A 26,499-nucleotide genomic window follows, 5' to 3' on the forward strand; every position below is an offset into this window, starting at 1 on the left:
AACTACACGTAAAACGGCAAATAGATGAATTTTAAACTATTTGCCAATTAGGATATTCTTACAGGATTCTCATTGAGTGGAATTTCTTCTTTCCATTTATTTGTGTGTTGGTTAATACCTCATGATGGAAAACTTTATAAAATACATAAAGTGACTGATGTATCACTGTGAGGAGAATAGCAGACTATACAGCATGTGGACCGCTGGAAATATATTTTTCACAGTTTGTCTGGAAATAAAACACATTTTGGAACAGTTCTGTAGACGACGTTTGAACACCAGGGTGTGAGTACTGTAACTAGGCTTCTTTTACAGTTTAAAGAGGCCCTTAAAGACTGAATACCTGAAAAAATGCTATTTCATACGGACATTAGATAAACTTGAAAATGACTGGCCTTCATAAACTGTGCCTGGATGGTGTGGTGAGGATGCCGAAACAACAGCTTAAAAGGGTTGTCCTCTTTGAACCATACAGTTTTGCTAGTATGGTGAGCTCATAACAGTTTGTCTGGTTCTGGGACTCCCATCATCCCATTGCAATCTGTCGGGGAACCTGGCAGGAAATGTTCCATTTCCCTGCAGCTCCATCACAGGATAGACGAGGTATTACATGAAGTCTTCTAAATCAATGGGCTGTTGGTGTAGTGCATGGACATGCCAGGTCCTCCAGGGGGAAGAAATGCTCTTTGTAACCGCTCTCCACTGGCGGTGGACAACTCCTTTGCTCCCAGCACCCTCGACAGGAGGTGGATTTTGCCTGGGGATGCCAGGCTTGATAATGTAGTATTACATAGCAGTCACTGAGATGTACCAGCCGCCATGTAATAGAAGGAAGGCTTGAGTCTGCCCCAACAGGAACAGCTCGTATTGAGCAACTCATTATTGTGGCTCATAGATGGGGAACCTTATAGAAGACATATGGACATGGATTGTCTTTATGAGACCAACCTTTTACCATGCATATTATACTGCCTGGTTATATATATATATATATATATATATATATATATATATATACATACACACACACAGTACAGACCAAAAGTTTGGACACACCTTCTCATTCAAAGAGTTTACTTTATTTTCATGACTATGAAGGCATCAAAACTATGAATTAACACATGTGGAATTATATACATAACAAACAAGTGTGAAACAACTGAAAATATGTCATATTCTAGGTTCTTCAAAGTAGCCACCTTTTGCTTTGATTACTGCTTTGCACACTCTTGGCATTCTCTTGATGAGCTTTAAGAGGTAGTCCCCTGAAATGGTTTTCACTTCACAGGTGTGCCCTGTCAGGTTTAATAAGTGGGATTCCACATGTGTTAATTCATAGTTTTGATGCCTTCAGTGTGAATCTACAATTTTCATAGTCATGAAAATAAAGAAAACTTTGAATGAGAAGGTGTGTCCAAACTTTTGGTCTGTACTGTACATACTGGCCCCGTCTGCCATGGTTATGTGAGGCGTTTATAATGACTATGGCAGTGGATGAACATGTATGGCATGGTTTCTAGGTACGTTCTCAATGGGTGGTAGGGTGCTACTTCCACCGATTGGGCTTCAGAGCACAAGCTGACCTGACCAAACCTGTGTTACATTTGGTGTGACTGAAGCACTGTGTAGACAGTGCACATGTTGGGAGGTGGCAGGCTCATGTAGCATGGTTTGGTCTGGGTGAATTTGGGACTTTATGTGCAATAATTCTAACAATGTATTGAAAACTGAAGCCAAAGGTAAAGCCACTGTAGCCACTGTAAAGAGCCAGTATTGTAGCTCTCCAACTGGAGACAAATTGTTTCCGTCACAGTTATACCCCGTGGGCCTGTTTGTAACGTCCAAGTACATGGTGACGTGGTGTTTCAAGAAGAAAAGGTTTTTGTTCCCATTGTCCCACGAATTACTTTCTACAGTTTTCAGACCGGCACCTGGATCTGAATACTTTGGTAATTGTATGTAATAAAAAACGTATTATAGCTACTGTACTGAGTATCTGTATAGCACCACCTGCTGTTTGGTCTTTTTCTAATTTCTTTGTCCTGCTCACTGAGATGGAAGCACATGCTCAGTTCCATCCTTTAACTGCCACCAGCTGCAGCAGAAAGGACACGTCCTCTGAGTAAAGACAAACCCTCTAAGCTGCCAGGTTGAAATAAATCTAGCAGAACAATTGGAGCAGTGAATGGGGAGATCTCTGGATCCATGTGAGGTACAGGGCTGGTTCTGGCTTTGTTAGAAAGAGACTGTCATGTACGGTATGGTGTCTGATCTTCATTTTTTATATTAATCATTAGATAACCCCTTTTAAGCACTCTACGTTTTATACCGATTGTTGCTACGATGTGAGCTAATTAAATATACCTGTTATGGCCATTATGCAAAGAAAACTGTTCAGAGTAATGGCAACAGTAGTACAATTTTACACGTCCATTTTATGGTCATAGTATAACATTGGAGACAGTTTTTGCTAGTCACTTGTAAATGTGAATGGCCCTTTATACAACTTGGACATAACTAGCTATTGTAAAACTTTACTCCCCAGTTTTACGGTCTTTGCTTACATATTAAGTCCCTAAGGTTCAGTGCACACTTCCGGACCATCAGATCTCAGCTGCTTTTGACAGGAGGAATAACACGGCCTCACAGATGCCATCATGGCCAGCAATGGAAGAAATGAAACCAGCTTGAGAAGAGCCAAAAGTGGTTACTTTTAACAGAGCTATCTGAAAAAGAGATCATGAATTACGTTCTGAAACATGACTGCTACTAACCATGGTTAGCTAATGATCCACCAACTGTCTCTGGTCCAAGGAGGAAGGGTTGTGCAAGGAGAACTGCAGCACCAGGACACTTCTAGAATCAAGATAAATGTATACTAAGCAACTGCTTTATAATATCCTAAAATTTAGCAGTCAGACATAACTGCTTAATGAGTGAACTTACAAAGCAAATTTGTAATCTTACAGACAAATAGAAAAGTAATAAACACTGGTTATCTAAGGAACTATTAGTGGAAGTTTCTAAACATTATCAGAAGGAGAATTAAGAGAAATTGTCCATAGGCATCAAAAAAGTGTCCACACCAAAGCCACATATAGGCACTAGTATGAGAACTTTACTGCTCAGGAGTTGTCCGCTCTGGACCATCCCTTTTAATTAGTAGGGTACCCTCTATAGGGCAATCCAGCACTAAGTGGCGCCACTACAGTGGAAATCAAGCATTACACAGTACCTACTGAAAACTGCAGGATGTATGTGGCATGTATGGACCTTCCCGCTACTTCTAGCTGATCTCTGCTCTGGCTAATAGTTTTGGGTTCTGAACATGGGATTCCTACCAATGAGAATATGGGATAACTTACGTATTACCATATTTTCTTAACCAGACAATAAAGACAAGAGCAAATTATGAATCCACAGATGATTCCAATGCAGTAGATATCTGTTCTTCATATTCCGGAGCAATCCTCTGATCTCCCCGTGAGGGAGCCATGTGATCATCATTGTGGACGTCGCAAGGCACAGCTTGACTTACTGCCTACAATCTGTTGAGCACTTTTCAGATGTTATCACATCTGGGAACATGTGGGAACAGGATATCTGGCCAATGGCAAAGGCTTCAGAAATATCTAAGTGGACTGAGACAAAAACGCAGCTAATAAAATACAAGATGGTGGCAGTTTACTAGCTGGGAGATCAAATATAAACCCTCGTTGAAAACATCAACTCGCTAATTACTAGTAAACCTTTCCCAGACAACGCATTGGGGGGATACTTATTTACTGTCTGCGGCACGTCCAGCTAACCAGAGCCAGTCCCTGGTGAATACCCTCATTGTCTAGCTAAGCTAAGCTCTTCAAGATGTATTCTATGTCACAGGCACATGCCATAAATTACATTAATAACTTATTTGCACATAATAAATTGCCCATTATTTTGCTGTTTTTTACAAGGGCCCATACCTCACATTTTTACCCTTTAGAAATAATTTACTGGAATGCTACATATCAGGCACAAGAACAACTGGGCATTCAAAAGTGTGAAAATGGGCCTTAAAGGGATCTGTCACCATTGACCAACCTCCAACTGTTTGCATAGACACATAGCTGTGGTTCATCTGTTTTTCTTTTGTTGGTCGAAGGCTCCATTCCCAAGTTATGATAATTTAACTTAACATACAAATTAGGCCTTTGGTGCAATGAAGGTGTCACCATTGCTCTTGTTGCATCCAAGCTCCACTCTGTTCTGTGGCCAGACCCTACCTCGCTGCTTTGATTGCCAGAGTCAGGCAGTGGCAAAGCAGCAAGAGAGGGGTTGTCCACTGAAAAGAGTGGAACCTGGATTCAACAAGAGCAATGGTGACACCCTCATTGCACCAAAGGCCTAATTTGCATATAAAGAAAAAGTATCATAACTTGGGAACAAAGCTTCAGGTCAACAAAAGAAAAACGGCACTTTAATCAGCTATGTGTCTATGCAACCAGTTGGACAGGGAGTCACTGGTGACAGATTCCCTTTAAAGCTGATTTTGGTCAAGATTTTTCTCACTTGCATCAGGGGGCAGAAAATGTAGCTGGATAATAATAGCATACACTACAGATAACAATTACCCATTAAAAAGGGCCAGAAAGAAAGATTAGAATTTATTAGGTCATTTCCATTACAAAAGGCCAATAATTGGGAAAACTGTTGGCGATACTAATATGACATCAGATAAGCAGTCAAGACATTTGTAACCTCTATGACAGCCCAGATGAAAGGAAGATGAGGAAACCGTCAGGACAGGCAAAATGGGCACTTGCACATAGCATGCTCTGCGGACTCCACACTTATCACAGCTTGAGTCACTGGAGAAATATATATTATTGGTCTTTATCATAAAAGGACGTCAGTAGAAACCGACAATTTCCTGAAAGCTTACCAGACCATGAACAAATCAAGCAACGGCTACAGTCCAGACAGCACTGGATACACACATCCCTGCATTCATCCATGGGGTACATGTATCTGGAGCCCTATTGGCTACATTAAAGCACAAGTCCATGTATGTTAAAGGGGTATTCCCAATTCAGCCATTAATTGCTGAGATCAGAACACCCATTGTGTGCAGGGGTCAGAGGTGGTTGGGTTTACAAAAACAGCCAAGCGGACTGCGATACGCTATTTCCATAGCTCCCATTCACTTCTATAGGAGTTACCAAAAATAAAGTAGCATAGCCCGCTCAGCTGTTTCCTAAATCCTGGCCACCAAATACAAGTATTCTGGTTTCACCATGTATGGGAGATGGGAATACCTCTAAGACCAGACATATTTTCCTCTACAGCTATAGCCAAGGTTATAAATGTGATTCATTTGTGTTTTGCTTCATTAACCGGCACAATGTAATCTACACATTATTAAATTTGTCCAGGATTAGAAAAACATAATAGCTTTTTTTCCCCAAAAACAGTGCCATAGCTGTGTACAGACCGGGTGTTAGGCTGGCCATACACAATAGACATGTCTCCCGACCGCTGCATACACAAGCATACTGGGCTCAGCTGAGCATGCATGCCTCCAGGACATAGCTCATCCCCCTGAAAACACCACGGTGGCTCAGTGGTCAGCACTGGTGCCTTGCAGCGCTGTGGGGTCCTAGGTTCAAATCCGACCAAGGACAACCTCTACATGGACTTTGTTCTCCCCGTGTTTGTGTGGGTTTCCTGCGGGTACTCTGGTTTCCTCCCACACCCCAATGACATACTGACAGGGACATTAGATTGTGAGCCCCATTGGGAACAACGCGATGGTAATGTCTGTAAAGCTCTGCAGAATATGTGTGTAAAATAATAAACTACAAGTGCCCTATCCTTGCCATCGAGGGACAGTTTGGAGGCCACCATACGCAACACAGGTCAACTGGCTCGGCTAACATTATCCTGTTTTTGTAATCCTGGACAACCCCTTTAAAAAGAAGCTTCACCATGGAGACTCTTAAGAATATATAAGTCCTATCTGAGTGATAGGACTATAAACTAGATTTTCAGTGCACATATACAGACGCCATGACCTGAGGAACATCAGAACATCCTTCGGATAGAGGATTTATATTAGCATCTATGGTCAACCTTGGAACTGAGGGTAGAACATTCCCACCTTGGCCATTTACTATATGGGATTGTATAGCCTCTTTATTAAACTGATACCTAGGGAGGCAGAGTTACCTTGGACTTAAGTGTCTGTACCTTTTTGATGTCATTGTGACATGAAACAATTTCACCCACCATTGACCTTGTCTTGCTTCTCTCGAGGGGCGCAGCAAGGTGTCAGTGTATGTAAAGGTAACACTTCTATTTGCAAGGAAGATGCTCAGCACTGAAGGCTACACGTAGTCTGTGATCTAAGACGTCCTCGCTCCCTCCTGATACAATATTGTATTTGGCAGCCATTGTAATCCATGCCAATGTGTGTAACGCAGCATAGGAACCTCACAGTCACTGAGCACACTTGTTTCACGAAGGCAAACATCTCAAGAAGTAATGTTTTCACAGGCAATTCTCCGCAGGAATGCTAATCATTTATAGATAGCTTCCGGACTTTGTAATCTTCTAGCTGCCAACATGCCAAACAGGTAAAGGAGGAAGAGAATGATATTCCTTACGTTGCCCTATAACTATGTCTAGTTGGGGCAATAGCTTTCTTCTGATGATTGTGAGAGTACTTGAATATATGCTTTCACACACATTATCTGGACCCTCAAGCATGGAGTTACTCAACTAATGGACTTGACGATAGTAGAACATTACAGCCCAGCAGAGACTGAAGAACCGCACATGGCCATACACTGCTATGTATAGGACATAATATCCCAATATTATTAGACCATACATCTAATAAAATAGAACACTGTCGATCACTGGCAAAACCAGCTTATTTTGGGCTGATTTCACATCTCCATTGCCGGATCCTCTACTTTACTGCCGGATCCACCATTGACTGCAATGAGATCTGGCGATGATCCTTCTGATCTCCGGCATAAATGCTGGGTTTCAGCCAGACAACAACCGTTGCATGCAACAGTTTTATGTCCGTCCGACAGCCGTCATTTGCATTGGATCAAGCAGCCGGATGTGAACGCAGCCTTAGTATTATCTGCTGTTATAGGCGTATGATCACCACAGACATCAGATTGTCAGCAGATATCACCAAATGTTGTTGTATCTGTATGCAGACACTAGGAATGAGCGAATCGACTTCGGATGAAACATCCAAAGTCGATTCGTTTAAAACTTTGTTTCAATACTGTATGGAGCGAGCGCTCCGTACAGTATTAGAATGTATTGGCTCCAATGAGCCGAAGTTATTACTTCGCGAAGTCTTGTGAGACTTAGGGTAATAACTTCAGAAATTAATTACTACTGAAAAAAAAAACATTTCCCGAACTTGGGTTCGGTTCCAAGGTTCCAATGTCACATTACAGCCATGTTCCTATACAGTACGTGGAAAAAGTGCTGCAAAGTAGGAATGGTTTCAAAAAAAGAGACATTAATGGTTTAAACCCCAAACATACAGCCAATGTCATTAATAACTGGAAGCAATGATATGGCCCCCACTGAGCCCTGAACTCAACATTATCACGTCTGTCTATGATTACATGAAGAGACGGAAGGATTTGAGCAAGCCTATATCCACAGAAGATCTGGTTAGTTCTCTAACATGATTGGAACAACATTCCTGATGAGTTTCTTCAAAAACTGGGTGCAAGTACCTAGAAGAAATGATGCTGCTTTGAGGACATGGGGTGGTCACACCGAGTATGGATTTGATTTAGATTTCTCTTTCACTTTGCAGTTTGTTAATTGATAAAAATAAACCTGCCTAAAACCTTTAGGCCGAATGCACACGGCCGTGGAACACGGACGTGAGCGGTCCATTGTATCCCGGCCTGGCATCCTGCTGAGAGCAGGAGCGCACGGCGTCATTGGTTGCTATGACGCTGTGCGCTTCATGCCGCCGCTGCACTACAGTAATACACTCGTATGATCTATAGGAGTGTATTACTGTAGTGCAGCGGCGGCACTGTTGTCATTCGGCCTTACACAGTTCTGTGTATCTTTAGGTTTAGCAGGTACAACAGTAGGAGATGTTGCTGTGCAGCCTTAGAGTAGCATGAGTTTGTAGATTCACTGTGGCCACATCAATACTGAAAGAAGCTTCTATTGTTTGGCTCGGCTATAGCACAGTCCTTGTAGCAGAGAACTGCTGATTGTATGTTCTTCTCAATATAAAAAGACTAGACGCTGCCCTATAAATCAGACACTAGCACCATACAACACTATGGTTGTAAAAATATAAAGGACCTCAGAACCCAGGCAGCAATAAAAGAGAACATTTTGAAGAACACAAGGAAAACACACCCAGGCTTAACCAAGTCCTCCTAGACAGCTGTTCACAATAAGCAAGATCCACCTCATACAGTCGCGAGACAGATGTTTGGCATCACCCTTGCAAAAAGTTTCTCTATCTTGACAAACCATTGTAGCAGAAAATCCTTACATATTCAAACAAATCTGCAGTGAGATTAACAGTGTCAAAGGTGGGTGGTTTCAACTAAGTCCTGGAGCAACACCCCAAAGGGACATGTGTCAGGAATGCTGCATCAAGAGGGAACAGAAGATTTCACATCTCGCCTGGTATGAACCGGCATAAGATGAACATAAAGCACCCCCCTACATGCTCATTGTCTCCAGAAATCCACATACATCTAGGCTTATGACTAAAGAAAAAGAATACCAGAACGTAATGGCTGATCTAATCGGTTGGGACTATGCTGTGACAGTATATATCATGCAAGGTACTCACCCTCACTGGAGGGCTCCGTGCTTGGATCCTCTGAGGTCCTCCTTGAGTACTCTGTGTGTCACTTGTGCCACAATTAGTGGTAACGTTACCTTGTGCTCTTAATGCGTTTGTGCTATTCCCAGTGCTTGGCCCTGGTTTCCGGGGCCTCTGTTTGATTCCATCCAAGAGTCTCACCAGTAGAATATTGCTAGGAAGTTCATCCACCCCACATTCCACCAGCGTCCTGCACTCTGGGCAGCGCAGCTCACTCCGGGAACTTACAATCCCCTGTAGGCATCGTTTGCAGAATGTATGCTGACATGGCAAGACCTTAGCGGAGGCATCAAGTCTCTCCAGACACACCGGGCATTCTAAAAGGTCCAACAAAGCTGATTCATCCATGCTTTTCTCAGCGCTGTTCTGCAAGGAGACGAGCATTTGTAAAGATTCGCAGTCCGCTGTCGCAACTGAAGGCCGATTATGTGATATCCATGCCTCTAATCGTCACCTTTAACGAGACGGGAAGGAAACACAAACATAAACACGTGGTTTAGTCAGATAGAACGCTTAGATAAATAATCGTCACGTCTTAAAGTAATTATAGCGGGGCAGGATTCTAGACATTCTACACAAGACGTGAGGCCTGAAGGCAGAAGAAAATAATGGCTAATTATGAAGAGAAATCTTAACAGTCAGATTTTCATCTAGAGATTGAGATTGCTCTCAGGATACAATCGGCATGAATCAGCAAAATACATTTTAGAGCTTCTTCCAAAAATGACCTCTAGTTCTGACTTCCCTCTGTGCTTCTAGTATTTCTGCAGATGAGCACACAATGACTTATTTTCATTGCTTTTGGATACAATACAGCTCAACTCGCGGCCTTGGCCTCAACTGCCCCATTGTTTTGTTCGTTAGGATAACAAATCCACATTTGTGGCATTTTAAAGATGTCCACGAAAATTTCTACGTTTAAAAACAAAACAAAAAAAAAGGGTTCAAGTAAAAGCCAGTACATGAAGCCTACTACAATAGTGCATTAAAGTGGACCTATTAGCTCTGCTGGCATGTCTGTTTTAGGAAATAATAGTATGTCCTATAAAATAACCCAATTCTGGAACAGCTTTTGATATAACTTTGTGTTATGCCCTTCCTCTGTTATTCCTACTAGAAATGTATTTCTAGTTGGTGGGGTGTCTCCACAGACACTGCTCAGTGCTGACTGTGTAGTGGCACACCCATCTGAATGGATGTCAATTTATTCATACATTTCTAGGAAGAATAACAGAAGAATGACAGGGAGTTAGAAAAAGAAGAGATGCTGAAGAAGTCCACAGGAATCACAAGTAGTTACGAATCAGACATGTCAGGAGAGGCGACAGGTCCTCTCTAAATAGACTGATTTCACAGAAACGAGGGCTGTGCTCACACTAGTGTCATGGCTTCATTTGTCTTCTGATGGATCCTAGTGTTGAGCGAACTTGTGTTTTAAGTTCGGGTTCGGGTTATCGAAGAATCACGTTATGGATTCTAAATTCCGTTATGGTCCGTGGTAGTGGAGTCCATAACGCGATTCTTCGATAACCCGAACTTTAGACGCCGAACTTAAAACACAAGTTCGCTCAACACTAATCCAAACATACACTGTGAGAACCTATTAAGGCCTCTTGCACATGAACGTATTTTCTTTCCGTGTCCGTTCTGGGTTTTTTTGCGGACCATATGCGTACCATTCACTTCAATGGGCCAGCATTGCGTTTCCGTATTTCTGTTCTGCAAAAAAATAGAACATGTCCTATTATTGTCTGCATTACGGACAAGGATAGTTCTGTTCTATTAGGGGCCAGCTGTTCCGTTCCGCAAAATACAGAATGTACACGGATGTCATCCGTATTTTTAACAGACCGCAAAATACATATGGTTGTGTGCAAGAGGTCTAACTTTAATGGGTCTGACAGATTTTTGGGAAGAGATGATAAGAATTTCAAACTGCTGGAAAAGTCTTCACTAAAAACCCCAATGGACCTTCCAAGCCTTAGGCAATAAATATAAATATCTAAATATTATTTTATATTTACTAATAGTCCTGCCACTTTACAAATAACTAGTCAGACCACACATGGAGTATTGTATAGAGCTCTAGGCTCCTATGAACAAGGCAGACATAGCAGAGCTGGAGAGGGTTCAGAGGAGGGCAACTAAAGTAATAATGGGTGGACTACGGTACCCAGAAAGATTATCAAAGACGACTGAGGGGCGATCTAATAACTATGTATAAATACATCAGGGGTCAGGACTGTGACTGTGACGAGGGGACGTCCTCTGCGTCTGGAGGAAAGAAGGCTTGTACACAAACATAGAAGAGAATTCTTTACAGTAAGAGCAGTGAGACTTTGGAATCCTCTGGATCAACTTGCAGGATAACAGGCTGAACCGGATGGACAGATGTCTTTTTTCAGCCTAACAAACTATGTTACTATGTAATTTTACATGACTTGTCTCAACAGACGGTCACACTGCATACTTATTGGATTGGATATCCTACCAAGGGGACTTGACAAATGCTCAGCTGTTACTCCATCAGATGTGATGTTCTTCTGCTTGAACTATGACCCTCTGCAATATGGGAAGCCACTGGGTCTGATGCTAAAAAGGTTATTTTAATTAGGCTACTTTCACACTTGCGGCAGAGTGATCCGGCAAGCAGTTCCATCGCCGGAACTGCCTGCCGGATATGGCAATCTGCATGCAAGCGGATCCGTCCTACAAATGCATTGCAAGAACGGTTCCGTCTCTCCGGATGTCATCCGGAGAAACGGATCTGTTATATATTTTTTTCACATTTTTACCAGTCTGCATGCGCAGACCGGAAAGACGGATCCGGCTTTCCGGTATTTTTAATGCCGGATACGGCGATAAGGCATTCCGACAACTGATCCAGAATTTTGGACGGAGATAATACCGCAGCATGCTGCAGTATTTCCTCCGTCCAAAACGCCGTTCAGGGACTGAACTGAAGACATCCTGATGCATCCTGAACGGATTTCTCTCCCTTCAGAATGCATGGGGATAAAACTGATCAGTTCTTTTCTGGTATTGAGCCCCTAGGACATAACTCAGTGCCGGAAAAGAAAAACGCTAGTGTGAAAGTACCCTTAATTAACTTTCTTTGAAATCAGCCGGTGCGATCAGTTTTTATTGTGAATCACTTTCAGTACAATATGACAGTAGTCAAGCATGGCTGGATCAGACTTCCCTTGGGCCATGCTATGAACATGTGACAAGTAGCTGATAAATGGGGGGAGGTGAGGGTCACTGAACGCTGTATTATATTCTGTGCCGGAACTGGAGAGTCTACAGCTTAATATTTTGTATTATCATTTTCAGAACATGGTCGAAGCACAACACATTGTATTTTCAGGCTTGTTCTCGAATAAATCCACTAAGAAAATCATAAAGTAGGCGACAAGCTTTTCTTATAGATGATCAGATGAACTTTTCATGTTGAAGACCTATTTCCTTGTTACAACCCTGTAGCAAGACAAAACTTGCTTTCTGTACCACCATGTCAGGTCTTGTCTGCCTTTTGTGTCAGAAATTTGACCAAGCTCCGCTCCAAATCACTAAGTGGACTTAAGGCATTTTGGTTCTTTAGAGAAGAAAGAGTTTTGTATTGAGACATCGGCTTTCCTGTGTGATCAGCTTTAAACATAGCCTGGTTTAGGGTTTCCAGGACTATAAAATGTATTCACTATGCTTAGGATAGACCATCGCTATCAGATTGGGGGAGGCGGATTTTCAGCATCAGCGATGAGCAGCTCTTTGAAGGACTCCTATCAAACTGATCCAGATGGTCCATCCTAAAGGATAGGCCATCAACTCTCTAATTCAGGAGAGCTGTATTACTGTCTCAATGTTCTCTCTATCTTCATGGATACAGAGTTGATGGCACTCTAGTAAATAAGTATAATCTGAGCAATGGATGCCAAGTTATTTCCATGGTGTATTCGCTACTGTATTTAAAAATATGACAATGAATAGAGTGATCCAGTCGCACCATTCAATAGTCAATAGAGAGAACAAACATCTGATGTGGCTGAAGTGAAGCCTCCTGAGATACAGATCCCTGCAGTTTTTGGTGCAGTGGAAAGAGGACCACATACTAGTCATGACAGAGACTTGCAGCAGTTATCTTCAAACTACTTCCCGATGCTCCCCATAAGAGTAGTCTTGCTTTGACAGGTTAAAATCCAATCCACTTAACCGTTCTTACCCTTGTCTGGAGACGTGACGGTAGACTGTCCCCACACACATTTGATTGTCAGCAGATCCCATGGAAAGCAAAGGAATTAGCTAACAAATATCCAATGTGCATGGCTAGTCTTAGCCACAGGTTTAGCACATGAAAATAAGTAGAAACGTAAAGGAAAAACATTGTTTTATTAGGCAAAATCCACAGTTATAGCCTGGAGATGTTTAGGGAACGTTGCTATAAGATCTAAAACTGTAGAGCAGGTTAAAGGGTTTCTACCACCAGAAATACTGTTATGTAGCTGACTGACATTGGCGATGCGCTGATGTCAGCACTACATAACAGTATGTTTTTTACCTTTCTCCCTGCAGCCGTTCTGATAAAATAAGCACTTTTATAATATGCTAATGAGCCTCTAGGTGCTATGTGGGCGTAGTATCAGCACTTAGAGGCTCCGTCTACTCGCCCTTTATCCCGCCCAGGTCCTCTGTTCTGCCCGCCCAGCTCCTCTTGATTGATGTAACGGTTCGCAGCATTGCTGACGAAATCCTGCGCCGTTCACTTCTGTCTTCGGCGCAGGCGCAGTGAGTGAATGAAGCGCTCCTGGTACCGGATTCCTCACTGCGCCTGCGCCGACTACGTCACAGTGAGGAAGCCGGCATCAGGAGAGCGGCCTTCACTCACTGCGCCCTGCGCCGAAAACAGAAATGAACAGCGCAGGTGCGGGATTTCGTCAGCGATGCTGCGAACTGTGACATCAATCAAGAGGAGAGGGGCGGGCAGAACAGGGGACTTAGGCGGGATAAAGGGTGAGTAGACGGAGCCTCTAGGTGCTGATTCTACGCCCACATAGCACCTAGAGGCTCATTAGCATATAATAAAAGTGCTTATTTTATCAGAACAGCTGAAGGGAGAAAGGTAAAAAACATACTGTTATGTAGTGCTGACATCAGCGCATCGCCAATGTCAGTCAGCTACATAACAGTATTTCTGGTGGTAGAAACCCTTTAAGGACACTTATAGACATAAGACAGGCAGCTATCAGGGGAACACTTCTTTGGGCTACAGCTATTATTCCCGATCCCCTCATACACATGCCTACTCGGATGAGCAACCATCTCAGTAGGAAGAAGTCGCTGCCAGACTCCCCTGATAGCGGCTAATCTTGATGAGAACAAAAGGATCAGGCACCTGAAATCCAACTGTCCAATCCATATCTCCTCTGACAGCTGCCGTCGGGTAGAGTTAGGAGGACTTCACACACATTAGAAGGGCAGTTGGTCCAACCAAAATAGTTGGGTTTGGCTGAAGTTTGGGGCACTAGGGATGGGAGGAGGAGTGTGTAAGGGACCAGTTATGGCCTATTAGTAACAACTACATAAGTGGTGCAGCAGGCAGTTGGCCACACTAAATGTGCTGCTCCAAATGCTCAGGCAGGGAAGCAAGCATGGGCTTTTCAGGGCCATGTAGTGTTATTCAGGGCAATCAATGTTGCTGAAGGAAGGTGCTGACTGGCAGGACTACCTAGATGGGGTCTCTACAGAAAAGCATAATGCAGCACCATGGACATCATGACTGACAGACCCCATGCCAATGGGGTTTTCCAGATGACAATAAGTTTCTGTCATGTGACAGATCTAACAAGCTGTAATTATCTGCGTTTTCTGCTCCAATGACAGAACAGAGATCTGGAAAAGAGAAGGAAGATGTGAACCTAGTTTAAGAATGCACCAGATGATGGGTATGCTTTCCTCTAAATCAGATTTCCCGACAATCGCATAACTTATTTTCCTGCCCCTGCTAATCTAATCCCCTCTAAGTGGGGCCCAAATATTTGTTTGTTTAGTTAGGCACTAAAATAAATGGAATTAACCAACACAAGAGCGCTGGAACTGACAAACTGGTTTTCATCAGCGGGGATTAACATTTTGGCCCTTGCAGGGATCTCCGACAATGAAATCCTGATCTCTGTTAAAGTAAATTGTTTGCCCAAAGATAATTTGAACGATTCACTAAAGAACAATAAACCCTTTACTTTCTAGTTCAAGACAGATTTCAATTTAATCTGGTTTTCAAAAGTATATTCTACATCATCTTCTACATATCTTGTAATAAGTCATTAATAATGGAAAATCAAGGAATTGAAGTGAACCCCCAGTACCCACCCCTGTGATGGAGACATGTCAGAGTTTTCCCATCAGTGGGGCTCTGTAAGCTAGGATACCCACCAGGAACTAAAATGAAGGAGCCATGCAAAAAACTCCTTAGGACTGCAGATGTCCTGTCAACATTATCTCAGAACGTTACCTTGGTAAGACTGAAGGTGCATGGTGCTTGGCCAAGTGCTGGACCACCGCTTGTTCTGGACTAGGTGGGTGTACTAGTTCAAACATCTGACATATCAGATGAGTTTCAAAACTGGAGGTACACACGGCACAGCATTAGAAATCTAAGGCAGCTGTCGGCAGCCTTAGAGGGAACCTGTCACCTCCAAAAACCATCCCAAGCCGCCAGCAGTACCTGACAGTAGCCAGCAGCGAGTTTCTGGCGATCATTTTCTTCCTCAAGGCAGATGCGGCAAAAGCTCTGAAAACGTTCCTTTATCCCCTGCTAACGCGAATTTCGAGTCATGCTTGAAGTCAAGGAGTCAGCGGCCTCCTTGCTTCAAGTTATGGTAACCGCGCCCCTCGCGGTGACTGACAGCGCTTATGCGTGAGAGTTCGGCTGGCTTTGCCGAACTGCCGGCTGTCAGTCACAGGTGAAGGGGCAGATAAATGTAAACCACCTAAACAAATTCTAATATTGTTGCCTAAGGCTCCATTCACACGTCCGTGGTGTGTTGCGGATCCGCAACACACCCGCCCGGCACCCCTATAGAAATGCCTATTCTTAAATAGGACATGTTCTATCTTTTGCGGAGCTGCGGACCTGAAGATCGGGGCCGCGCTGCGCAAACGCGGATGCTGACAGCACACTGTGTGCTGTCCGCATCCATTCCGTCCCCATAGAAAATGAATGGGTCCGCACCCGTTCCGCAAAATTGCGGAACGAATGCGGACCCATTTGCGGACGTGTGAATGGAGCCTTAAGGCCTCATGCACACGACTGTTGTGTGTTTTGCGGTCCGCAAATTACGGATGGTGTCCGTGTGCGTTCCGCAATTTGCGGAACCACACGGATAGCCACTGATATAACTGCCTATTCTTGTCCGCAAAACGGACAAGAATAGGACAGGTTATATATTTTTTTTCAGAACACGGAGTGCTGTCAGCATCTTTTGCGGCCCCATTGAAGTGAATGGGTCCACATCTGATCCGCAAAAACTGCCTACGTCATACTGGAATAGTTCCTCATCTGAAACATGTAGAAAACAGAATCTACAAAAAGTCACAAAATCACCCCAAATCTGTCTCCTGTAGTAATTTGATGCTGCTGAACTATGAATTTTTTGGAGCACAAAGATGACAAGCCTGGCAATGGCACGGAAGGCTTCACGCGTCATGTAATTCACTTGGAAACATGAATGTCTGACGTGTGGTGTCAGCATGGAAGTGTTCTTTACTCCTCACGAGGCACGTGATACGTAGACTTCATCGGTTCTACCCACATAATAAGAGTAGTAGCATATTTGTGGCTGGGCCTCAGAAGGGAAGTCCAACTCTCTGCACATAAGGGCCATGAACTGGCTCAGACATGGGTGCCAAAAGAAGGGATGGGGGGAGGGTACACAAAGGCTCGGCTTCCACTCAATGACTAGATAAATGCATTTTGCTGTCTGTTTCTATGGTAACCAGTGGAAGGAACCAGGATTCCTATTGCCAGCCCTTCTTCCTGTGCGGAAGAAAAGAAGGACTCCACTAACTCCTAAAAAAAAATGAAAATCTGGATGAAAGGAGAAGCTGACAGCTGGATTCCCGCACCGCCCTGAGACAGGGGCACACATTCACTCATAGATACCGCAGCAAAACTGGCAGCAGGGCACACGCTAACTACTACGGCAAACAGCTGGAAGGGGCTGGTTAACCACTGGCCCGCTACAGGAGACATGGTACTAGGACAAGACATCACAACACACCTGCAGACACGGGTCCCATCGGTGGTTAGGACACATTGGACAGGCTATTGCAGCCACAAGAGACGTAGAAGGATGTCTCTTCCTGTCTGGTTCTGCTCCAAGTTTTGGGAGAAGAAATGTAAAGATTTAAGTGTGAGGGAAATTTCCTTCCATAAAATAAAGTCCCAACCAAGATACTTCAAAAGTGGCCCTGTAGTACACCATGAGATCACCTACTGTGAGTCCATTCTACATGACGTGCACCCTAGGCAGATCTAATGGCATCCTGCAGACACGTGCCGCAGACCCTCTACATCAGAAGATTCCATACAAATGACAGAACATAAAGGTAACATAAAGGTAAAAAAATACATACAAATAACCATAGCAAAGAAAAGTCAACAACCGCCTGACAGCAGCTCCACAACCAAGTACAGTAACCTGACCATCTGTGGTGTGTACAAGGACCTTACCAGTAACTACCCCTAGGTACTGAGCAGAAACCCAGCGCAAAGCACTGGCATATACAATATATAGCGATCAAACGTGTCTGATATACATAGTGTAGTATAGGATGATAAAGCACACTGTAATACAAAGAACAATATCGCTATACACAGTGTAGGGTATGATAATACATAAATAGTACTGCTATACACAGTGCAGGGTGTGATAATACAGCACAGTGTAATACACAAGGAGTACTGCTATACACAGTGCAGGGTGTGATAATACAGCACAGTGTAATACATAAGGAGTACTGCTATACACAGTGCAGGGTGTGATAATACAGCACAGTGTAATACATAAGGAGTACTGCTATACACAGTGCAGGGTATGATAATACAGCAGTGTAATACATAAGGAGTACTGCCATACACAGTGCAGGGTGTGATAATACAGCACCGTGTAATACATAAGGAGTACTGCTATACACAGTGCAGGGTGTGATAATACAGCACAGTGTAATACATAAGGAGTACTGCCATACACAGTGCAGGGTGTGATAATACAGCACAGTGTAATACATAAGGAGTACTGCTATACACAGTGCAGGGTATGATAATACAGCAGTGTAATACATAAGGAGTACTGCCATACACAGTGCAGGGTGTGATAATACAGCACCGTGTAATACATAAGGAGTACTGCTATACACAGTGCAGGGTGTGATAATACAGCACAGTGTAATACATAAGGAGTACTGCTATACACAGTGCAGGGTGTGATAATACAGCACAGTGTAATACATAAGGAGTACTGCTATACACAGTGCAGGGTGTGATAATACAGCAGTGTAATACATAAGGAGTACTGCTATACACAGTGCAGGGTGTGATAATACAGCAGTGTAATACATAAGGAGTACTGCTATACACAGTGCAGGGTATGATAATACAGCACAGTGTAATACATAAGGAGTACTGCTATACACAGTGCAGGGTGTGATAATACAGCACAGTGTAATACATAAGGAGTACTGCTATACACAGTGCAGGGTTTGATAATTCAGCACAGTGTAATACATAAGGAGTACTGCTATACACAGTGCAGGGTGTGATAATACAGCACAGTGTAATACATAAGGAGTACTGCTATACACAGTGCAGGGTATGATAATACAGCACAGTGTAATACATAAATAGTACTGCTATACACAGTGCAGGGTGTGATAATACAGCACAGTGTAATACATAAGGAGTACTGCTATACACAGTGCAGGGTGTGATAATACAGCACACTGTAATACATAAGGGGTACTGCTATACACAGTGCAGGGTATGATAATACAGCAGTGTAATACATAAGGAGTACTGCTATACACAGTGCAGGGTGTGATAATACAGCACCGTGTAATACATAAGGAGTACTGCTATACACAGTGCAGGGTATGATAATACAGCACAGTGTAATACATAAGGAGTACTGCTATACACAGTGCAGGGTATGATAATACAGCACAGTGTAATACATAAGGAGTACTGCCATACACAGTGTAGGGTATGATAATACAGCACAGTGTAATACATAAATAGTACTGCCATACACAGTGCAGGGTATGATAATACAGCACAGTGTAATACATAAATAGTACTGCCATACACAGTGCAGGGTATGATAATAAAGCAAAGTGTAATACATAAGGAGTACTGCTATACACAGTGCAGGGTGTGATAATACAGCAAAGTGTAATACATAAGGAGTACTGCTATACACAGTGCAGGGTGTGATAATACAGCACAGTGTAATACATAAGGCGTACTGCTATACACAGTGCAGTGTGTGATAATACAGCACAGTGTAATACATAAGGAGTACTGCTATACACAGTGCAGGGTATGATAATACAGCACAGTGTAATACATAAGGAGTACTGCCATACACAGTGTAGGGTATGATAATACAGCACAGTGTAATACATAAATAGTACTGCCATACACAGTGCAGGGTATGATAATACAGCACAGTGTAATACATAAATAGTACTGCCATACACAGTGCAGGGTATGATAATAAAGCACAGTGTAATACATAAGGAGTACTGCTATACACAGTGCAGGGTGTGATAATACAGCAAAGTGTAATACATAAGGAGTACTGCTATACACAGTGCAGGGTGTGATAATACAGCACAGTGTAATACATAAGGCGTACTGCTATACACAGTGCAGTGTGTGATAATACAGCACAGTGTAATACATAAGGAGTACTGCTATACACAGTGCAGGGTATGATAATACAGCAGTGTAATACATAAGGAGTACTGCCATACACAGTGCAGGGTGTGATAATACAGCACCGTGTAATACATAAGGAGTACTGCTATACACAGTGCAGGGTGTGATGATACAGCACAGTGTAATACATAAGGAGTACTGCCATACACAGTGCAGGGTGTGATAATACAGCACAGTGTAACACACAAGGAGTACTGCTATACACAGTGCAGGGTGTGATAATACAGCACAGTGTAATACATGAGGAGTACTGCTATACACAGTGCAGGGTGTGATAATACAGCACAGTGTAATACATAAGGAGTACTGCTATACACAGTGCAGGGTATGATAATACAGCAGTGTAATACATAAGGAGTACTGCCATACACAGTGCAGGGTATGATAATACAGCAGTGTAATACATAAGGAGTACTGCTATACACAGTGCAGGGTGTGATAATACAGCACAGTGTAATACATAAGGAGTACTGCTATACACAGTGCAGGGTGTGATAATACAGCACAGTGTAATACATAAGGGGTACTGCTATACACAGTGCAGGGTGTGATAATACAGCACAGTGTAATACATAAGGAGTACTGCTATACACAGTGCAGGGTATGATAATACAGCACAGTGTAATACATAAGGAGTACTGCTATACACAGTGCAGGGTGTGATAATACAGCACAGTGTAATACATAAGGAGTACTGCCATACACAGTGCAGTGTGTGATAATACAGCACAGTGTAATACATAAATAGTACTGCCATACACAGTGCAGGGTGTGATAATACAGCACAGTGTAATACATAAGGAGTACTGCTATACACAGTGCAGGGTGTGATAATACAGCACAGTGTAATACATAAGGAGTACTGCTATACACAGTGCAGGGTGTGATAATACAGCACAGTGTAATACATAAATAGTACTGCCATACACAGTGCAGGGTGTGATAATACAGCACAGTGTAATACATAAGGAGTACTGCTATACACAGTGCAGGGTGTGATAATACAGCACAGTGTAATACATAAGGAGTACTGCTATATACAGTGCAGGCTGTGATAATACAGCACAGTGTAATACATAAGGAGTACTGCTATACACAGTGCAGGGTATGATAATACAGCACAGTGTAATACATAAGGAGTACTGCTATACACAGTGCAGGGTGTGATAATACAGCACAGTGTAATACATAAGGAGTACTGCTATACACAGTGCAGGGTGTGATAATACAGCACAGTGTAATACATAAGGAGTACTGCTATACACAGTGCAGGGTGTGATAATACAGCACAGTGTAATACATAAGGAGTACTGCTATACACAGTGCAGGGTGTGATAATACAGCACCGTGTAATACATAAGGAGTACTGCTATACACAGTGCAGGGTGTGATAATACAGCAGTGTAATACATAAGGAGTACTGCTATACACAGTGCAGGGTGTGATAATACAGCACAGTGTAATACATAAGGAGTACTGCTATACACAGTGCAGGGTATGATAATACAGCACAGTGTAATACATAAGGAGTACTGCTATACACAGTGCAGGGTGTGATAATACAGCACAGTGTAATACATAAGGGGTACTGCTATACACAGTGCAGGGTATGATAATACAGCACAGTGTAATACATAAGGAGTACTGCTATACACAGTGCAGGGTGTGATAATACAGCACAGTGTAATACATAAGGAGTACTGCTATACACAGTGCAGGGTATGATAATACAGCACAGTGTAATACATAAGGAGTACTGCTATACACAGTGCAGGGTATGATAATACAGCACAGTGTAATACATAAGGAGTACTGCTATACACAGTGCAGGGTATGATAATACAGCACAGTGTAATACATAAGGAGTACTGCTATACACAGTGCAGGGTATGATAATACAGCACAGTGTAATACATAAGGAGTACTGCTATACACAGTGCAGGGTATGATAATACAGCACAGTGTAATACATAAGGAGTACTGCTATACACAGTGCAGGGTGTGATAATACAGCACAGTGTAATACATAAGGAGTACTGCTATACAGTGCAGGGTGTGATAATACAGCACAGTGTAATACATGAGGAGTACTGCTATACACAGTGCAGGGTGTGATAATACAGCACAGTGTAATACATAAGGAGTACTGCTATACACAGTGCAGGGTGTGATAATACAGCACAGTGTAATACATAAGGAGTACTGCTATACACAGTGCAGGGTGTGATAATACAGCACAGTGTAATACATGAGGAGTACTGCTATACACAGTGTAGGGTATGATAATACAGTACAGTGTAATACATAAGGAGTACTGCTATACAGTGCAGGGTATGATAATACAGCACAGTGTAATACATAAGGAGTACTGCTATACACAGTGCAGGGTATGATAATACAGCACAGTGTAATACATAAGGAGTACTGCTATACACAGTGCAGGGTGTGATAATACAGCACAGTGTAATACATAAGGAGTACTGCTATACACAGTGCAGGGTATGATAATACAGCACAGTGTAATACATAAGGAGTACTGCTATACACAGTGCAGTGTATGATAATACAGCACAGTGTAATACATAAGGGGTACTTCTATACACAGTGCAGGGTGTGATAATACAGCACAGTGTAATACATAAGGAGTACTGCTATACACAGTGCAGGGTGTGATAATACAGCACAGTGTAATACATAAGGAGTACTGCTATACACAGTGCAGGGTATGATAATACAGCACAGTGTAATACATAAGGAGTACTGCTATACACAGTGCAGGGTGTGATAATACAGCACAGTGTAATACATAAGGAGTACTGCTATACACAGTGCAGGGTGTGATAATACAGCACAGTGTAATACATAAGGAGTACTGCTATACACAGTGCAGGGTGTGATAATACAGCACAGTGTAATACATAAGGAGTACTGCTATACACAGTGCAGGGTGTGATAATACAGCACAGTGTAATACATAAGGAGTACTGCTATACACAGTGCAGGGTATGATAATACAGCACAGTGTAATACATAAGGAGTACTGCTATACACAGTGTAGGGTATGATAATACAGCACAGTGTAATACATAAGGGGTACTGCTATACACAGTGCAGTGTATGATAATACAGCACAGTGTAATACATAAGGGGTACTGCTATACACAGTGCAGGGTGTGATAATACAGCACAGTGTAATACATAAGGAGTACTGCTATACACAGTGCAGGGTATGATAATACAGCACAGTGTAATACATAAGGAGTACTGCTATACACAGTGCAGGGTATGATAATACAGCACAGTGTAATACATAAGGAGTACTGCTATACACAGTGCAGGGTATGATAATACAGCACAGTGTAATACATAAGGAGTACTGCTATACACAGTGCAGGGTATGATAATACAGCACAGTGTAATACATAAGGAGTACTGCTATACACAGTGCAGGGTATGATAATACAGCACAGTGTAATACATAAGGAGTACTGCTATACACAGTGCAGGGTGTGATAATACAGCACAGTGTAATACATAAGGAGTACTGCTATACAGTGCAGGGTGTGATAATACAGCACAGTGTAATACATGAGGAGTACTGCTATACACAGTGCAGGGTATGATAATACAGCACAGTGTAATACATAAGGAGTACTGCCATACACAGTGCAGGGTGTGATCATAAGGAGTACTGCCATACACAGTGCAGGGTGTGATAATACAGCACAGTGTAATACATAAGGAGTACTGCTATACACAGTGCAGGGTGTGATAATACAGCACAGTGTAATACATGAGGAGTACTGCTATACACAGTGTAGGGTATGATAATACAGTACAGTGTAATACATAAGGAGTACTGCTATACAGTGCAGGGTATGATAATACAGCACAGTGTAATACATAAGGAGTACTGCTATACACAGTGCAGGGTATGATAATACAGCACAGTGTAATACATAAGGAGTACTGCTATACACAGTGCAGGGTGTGATAATACAGCACAGTGTAATACATAAGGAGTACTGCTATACACAGTGCAGGGTGTGATAATACAGCAGTGTAATACATAAGGAGTACTGCCATACACAGTGCAGGGTATGATAATACAGCACAGTGTAATACATAAGGAGTACTGCCATACACAGTGCAGGGTATGATAATACAGCACAGTGTAATACATAAGGAGTACTGCTATACACAGTGCAGGGTGTGATAATACAGCACAGTGTAATACATGAGGAGTACTGCCATACACAGTGTAGGGTGTGATAATACAGCACAGTGTAATACATAAGGAGTACTGCTATACACAGTGCAGGGTGTGATAATACAGCACAGTGTAATACATAAGGAGTACTGCTATACACAGTGCAGGGTATGATAATACAGCACAGTGTAATACATAAGGAGTACTGCTATACACAGTGCAGGGTGTGATAATACAGCACAGTGTAATACATAAGGAGTACTGCCATACACAGTGTAGGGTATGATAATACAGCAGTGTAATACATAAGGAGTACTGCCATACACAGTGTAGGGTATGATAATACAGCACAGTGTAATACATAAGGGGTACTGCTATACACAGTGCAGGGTGTGATAATACAGCACAGTGTAATACATAAGGAGTACTGCTATACACAGTGCAGGGTATGATAATACAGCACAGTGTAATACATAAGGAGTACTGCTATACACAGTGCAGGGTATGATAATACAGCACAGTGTAATACATAAATAGTACTGCCATACACAGTGCAGGGTGTGATAATACAGCACAGTGTAATACATAAGGAGTACTGCTATACACAGTGCAGGGTGTGATAATACAGCACAGTGTAATACATAAGGAGTACTGCTATACACAGTGCAGGGTGTGATAATACAGCACAGTGTAATACATAAGGAGTACTGCTATACACAGTGCAGGGTATGATAATACAGCACAGTGTAATACATAAGGAGTACTGCCATACACAGTGTAGGGTATGATAATACAGCACAGTGTAATACACAGTAAATAGTGTATACAATCTGTGCACCCTGCAGTTGAAATAATGTACATTGTATGACTAAGATATAACAGATACGGTATATAATACATAGCCCAGTGATATCTGTCCCTCAGTATGACACATGGTTTATGTCACATACACTATGGGCAGTGTAATACACAGGGTTTTCCACTATTACACATACAATGTATAATATACAAAGTATACCAAACAGAATAATTTATAATACAACGCTGTAATATACACAGAGCGGTATCATATACATTCCTGACAGCACAGCACATGTATTTTACTGGGATATACAGTGCAGGGTATGAAAAGGCTGTGTGTATATATAGTGTACATGTACAGAGCAGTATAATACAGTAGGGTGTGTGCTCTGTACTATGACCCAATGTATGATATTGGATAATACAGCACCGAGTGTAATACGTACAGTGTCACGTATGTCAATGTGTCATATGTACAGTGTAGTATATGGTAGTGTCATATGTACAGTGTAATGTTATATGTACAGTGTAGTATATGGTAGTGTCATATGTACAGTGTAATGTTATATGTACAGTGTAGTATATGGTAGTGGAATATGTATGTGTAATATTGTAATATGTACAGTGTAATGTTGTAATATGTAGTGTAGTATATGGTAGTGTCATATGTACAGTGTAATGTTATATGTACAGTGTAGTATACTGCAGTGTCTAATATCTACAGTGCAAAGTATGTGTGTAATACTTACAGTGTAGTATATGGTAGTGGAACATGTACAGTGCAGTAATAAGTACTACTTAGTATATAGCAGCATGCACAGAGTAGAGTGTAATCAGTACTGAGTAGTGTATGACAGGGAGTCATATGTGCAGTATACTGTGGTGTGTCCTCTGCACAGTGTGGACGTAGACTAAGAAGCCCAGAAGTCCCCGTCCTGTGCGCCCGTCCGCCGGGGACAGCACTGACCTGCACTGGAGGAGTCTCGGCTCCGGGACATGGAGATCCCAGCGGGCTGCGGACGAGGGCTGCTCCCGGCACACTGAGGGGCTGCTCCCGGCACACTGAGGGGCTGCTCCCGGCACACTGGGGGGCTGCTCCCGGCACACTGAGGGGCTGCTCCCGGCACACTGAGGGGCTGCTCCCGGCACACTGAGGGGCTGCTCCCGGCACACTGAGGGGCTGCTCCCGGCACACTGAGGGGCTGCTCCCGGCACACTGAGGGGCTGCTCCCGGCACACTGGGGGGCTCCTGCCTTTGTCCCTGCGGCACTGTCTGATAGCGCAGCCAGCCTGTGTATGTGTACAGTGCCTCTCTCCCGGAGACAGTGCACCTCCTCCTGCCATCCGCCAGCAGCGCGTCACAGCCCGGGGAGGGGACACGCGGGGCGGGGAAGTGATTGACACAGCGGGGATGAATGTGAGGAGAGGGGGACAGGCGGGGGTCCTTCATTCATAGATCCTGGAGGCTGTGTGATTTCTATATCCAGATACTGGAGGCTGTGTGATTTCTATATCCAGATACTGGAGGCTGTGTGATTTCTATATCCAGATACTGGAGGCTGTGTGATTTCTATATCCAGATACTGGAGGCTGTGTGATTTCTATAGCCAGATACTGGAG

At 42.9% G+C, this 26,499-nt stretch overlaps 1 protein-coding gene across 2 annotated transcripts in view; it reads right to left on the reverse strand.

The window, feature by feature from the left end:
* The window catches only part of SH3RF1 (SH3 domain containing ring finger 1), a 153,814-nt gene extending 127,591 nt beyond the window's left edge, over positions 1-26,223 (reverse strand). For both annotated transcript variants that reach the window (XM_040418654.1, XM_040418653.1), the window contains exons 1-2: positions 25,847-26,223; positions 8,846-9,332 (exon numbers count right to left, since the gene is read on the reverse strand). In XM_040418654.1, the coding sequence (XP_040274588.1) occupies positions 8,846-9,262 (417 nt within the window). In that variant the 5' untranslated portion in view covers positions 9,263-9,332; positions 25,847-26,223. The remainder of the gene's footprint in view (positions 1-8,845; positions 9,333-25,846) is intronic.
* Positions 26,224-26,499: the final 276 nt, after the last annotated feature.

Source organism: Bufo bufo, chromosome 2 (genome assembly GCF_905171765.1).
Source record: "Bufo bufo chromosome 2, aBufBuf1.1, whole genome shotgun sequence".
Taxonomy (NCBI): domain Eukaryota; kingdom Metazoa; phylum Chordata; class Amphibia; order Anura; family Bufonidae; genus Bufo; species Bufo bufo.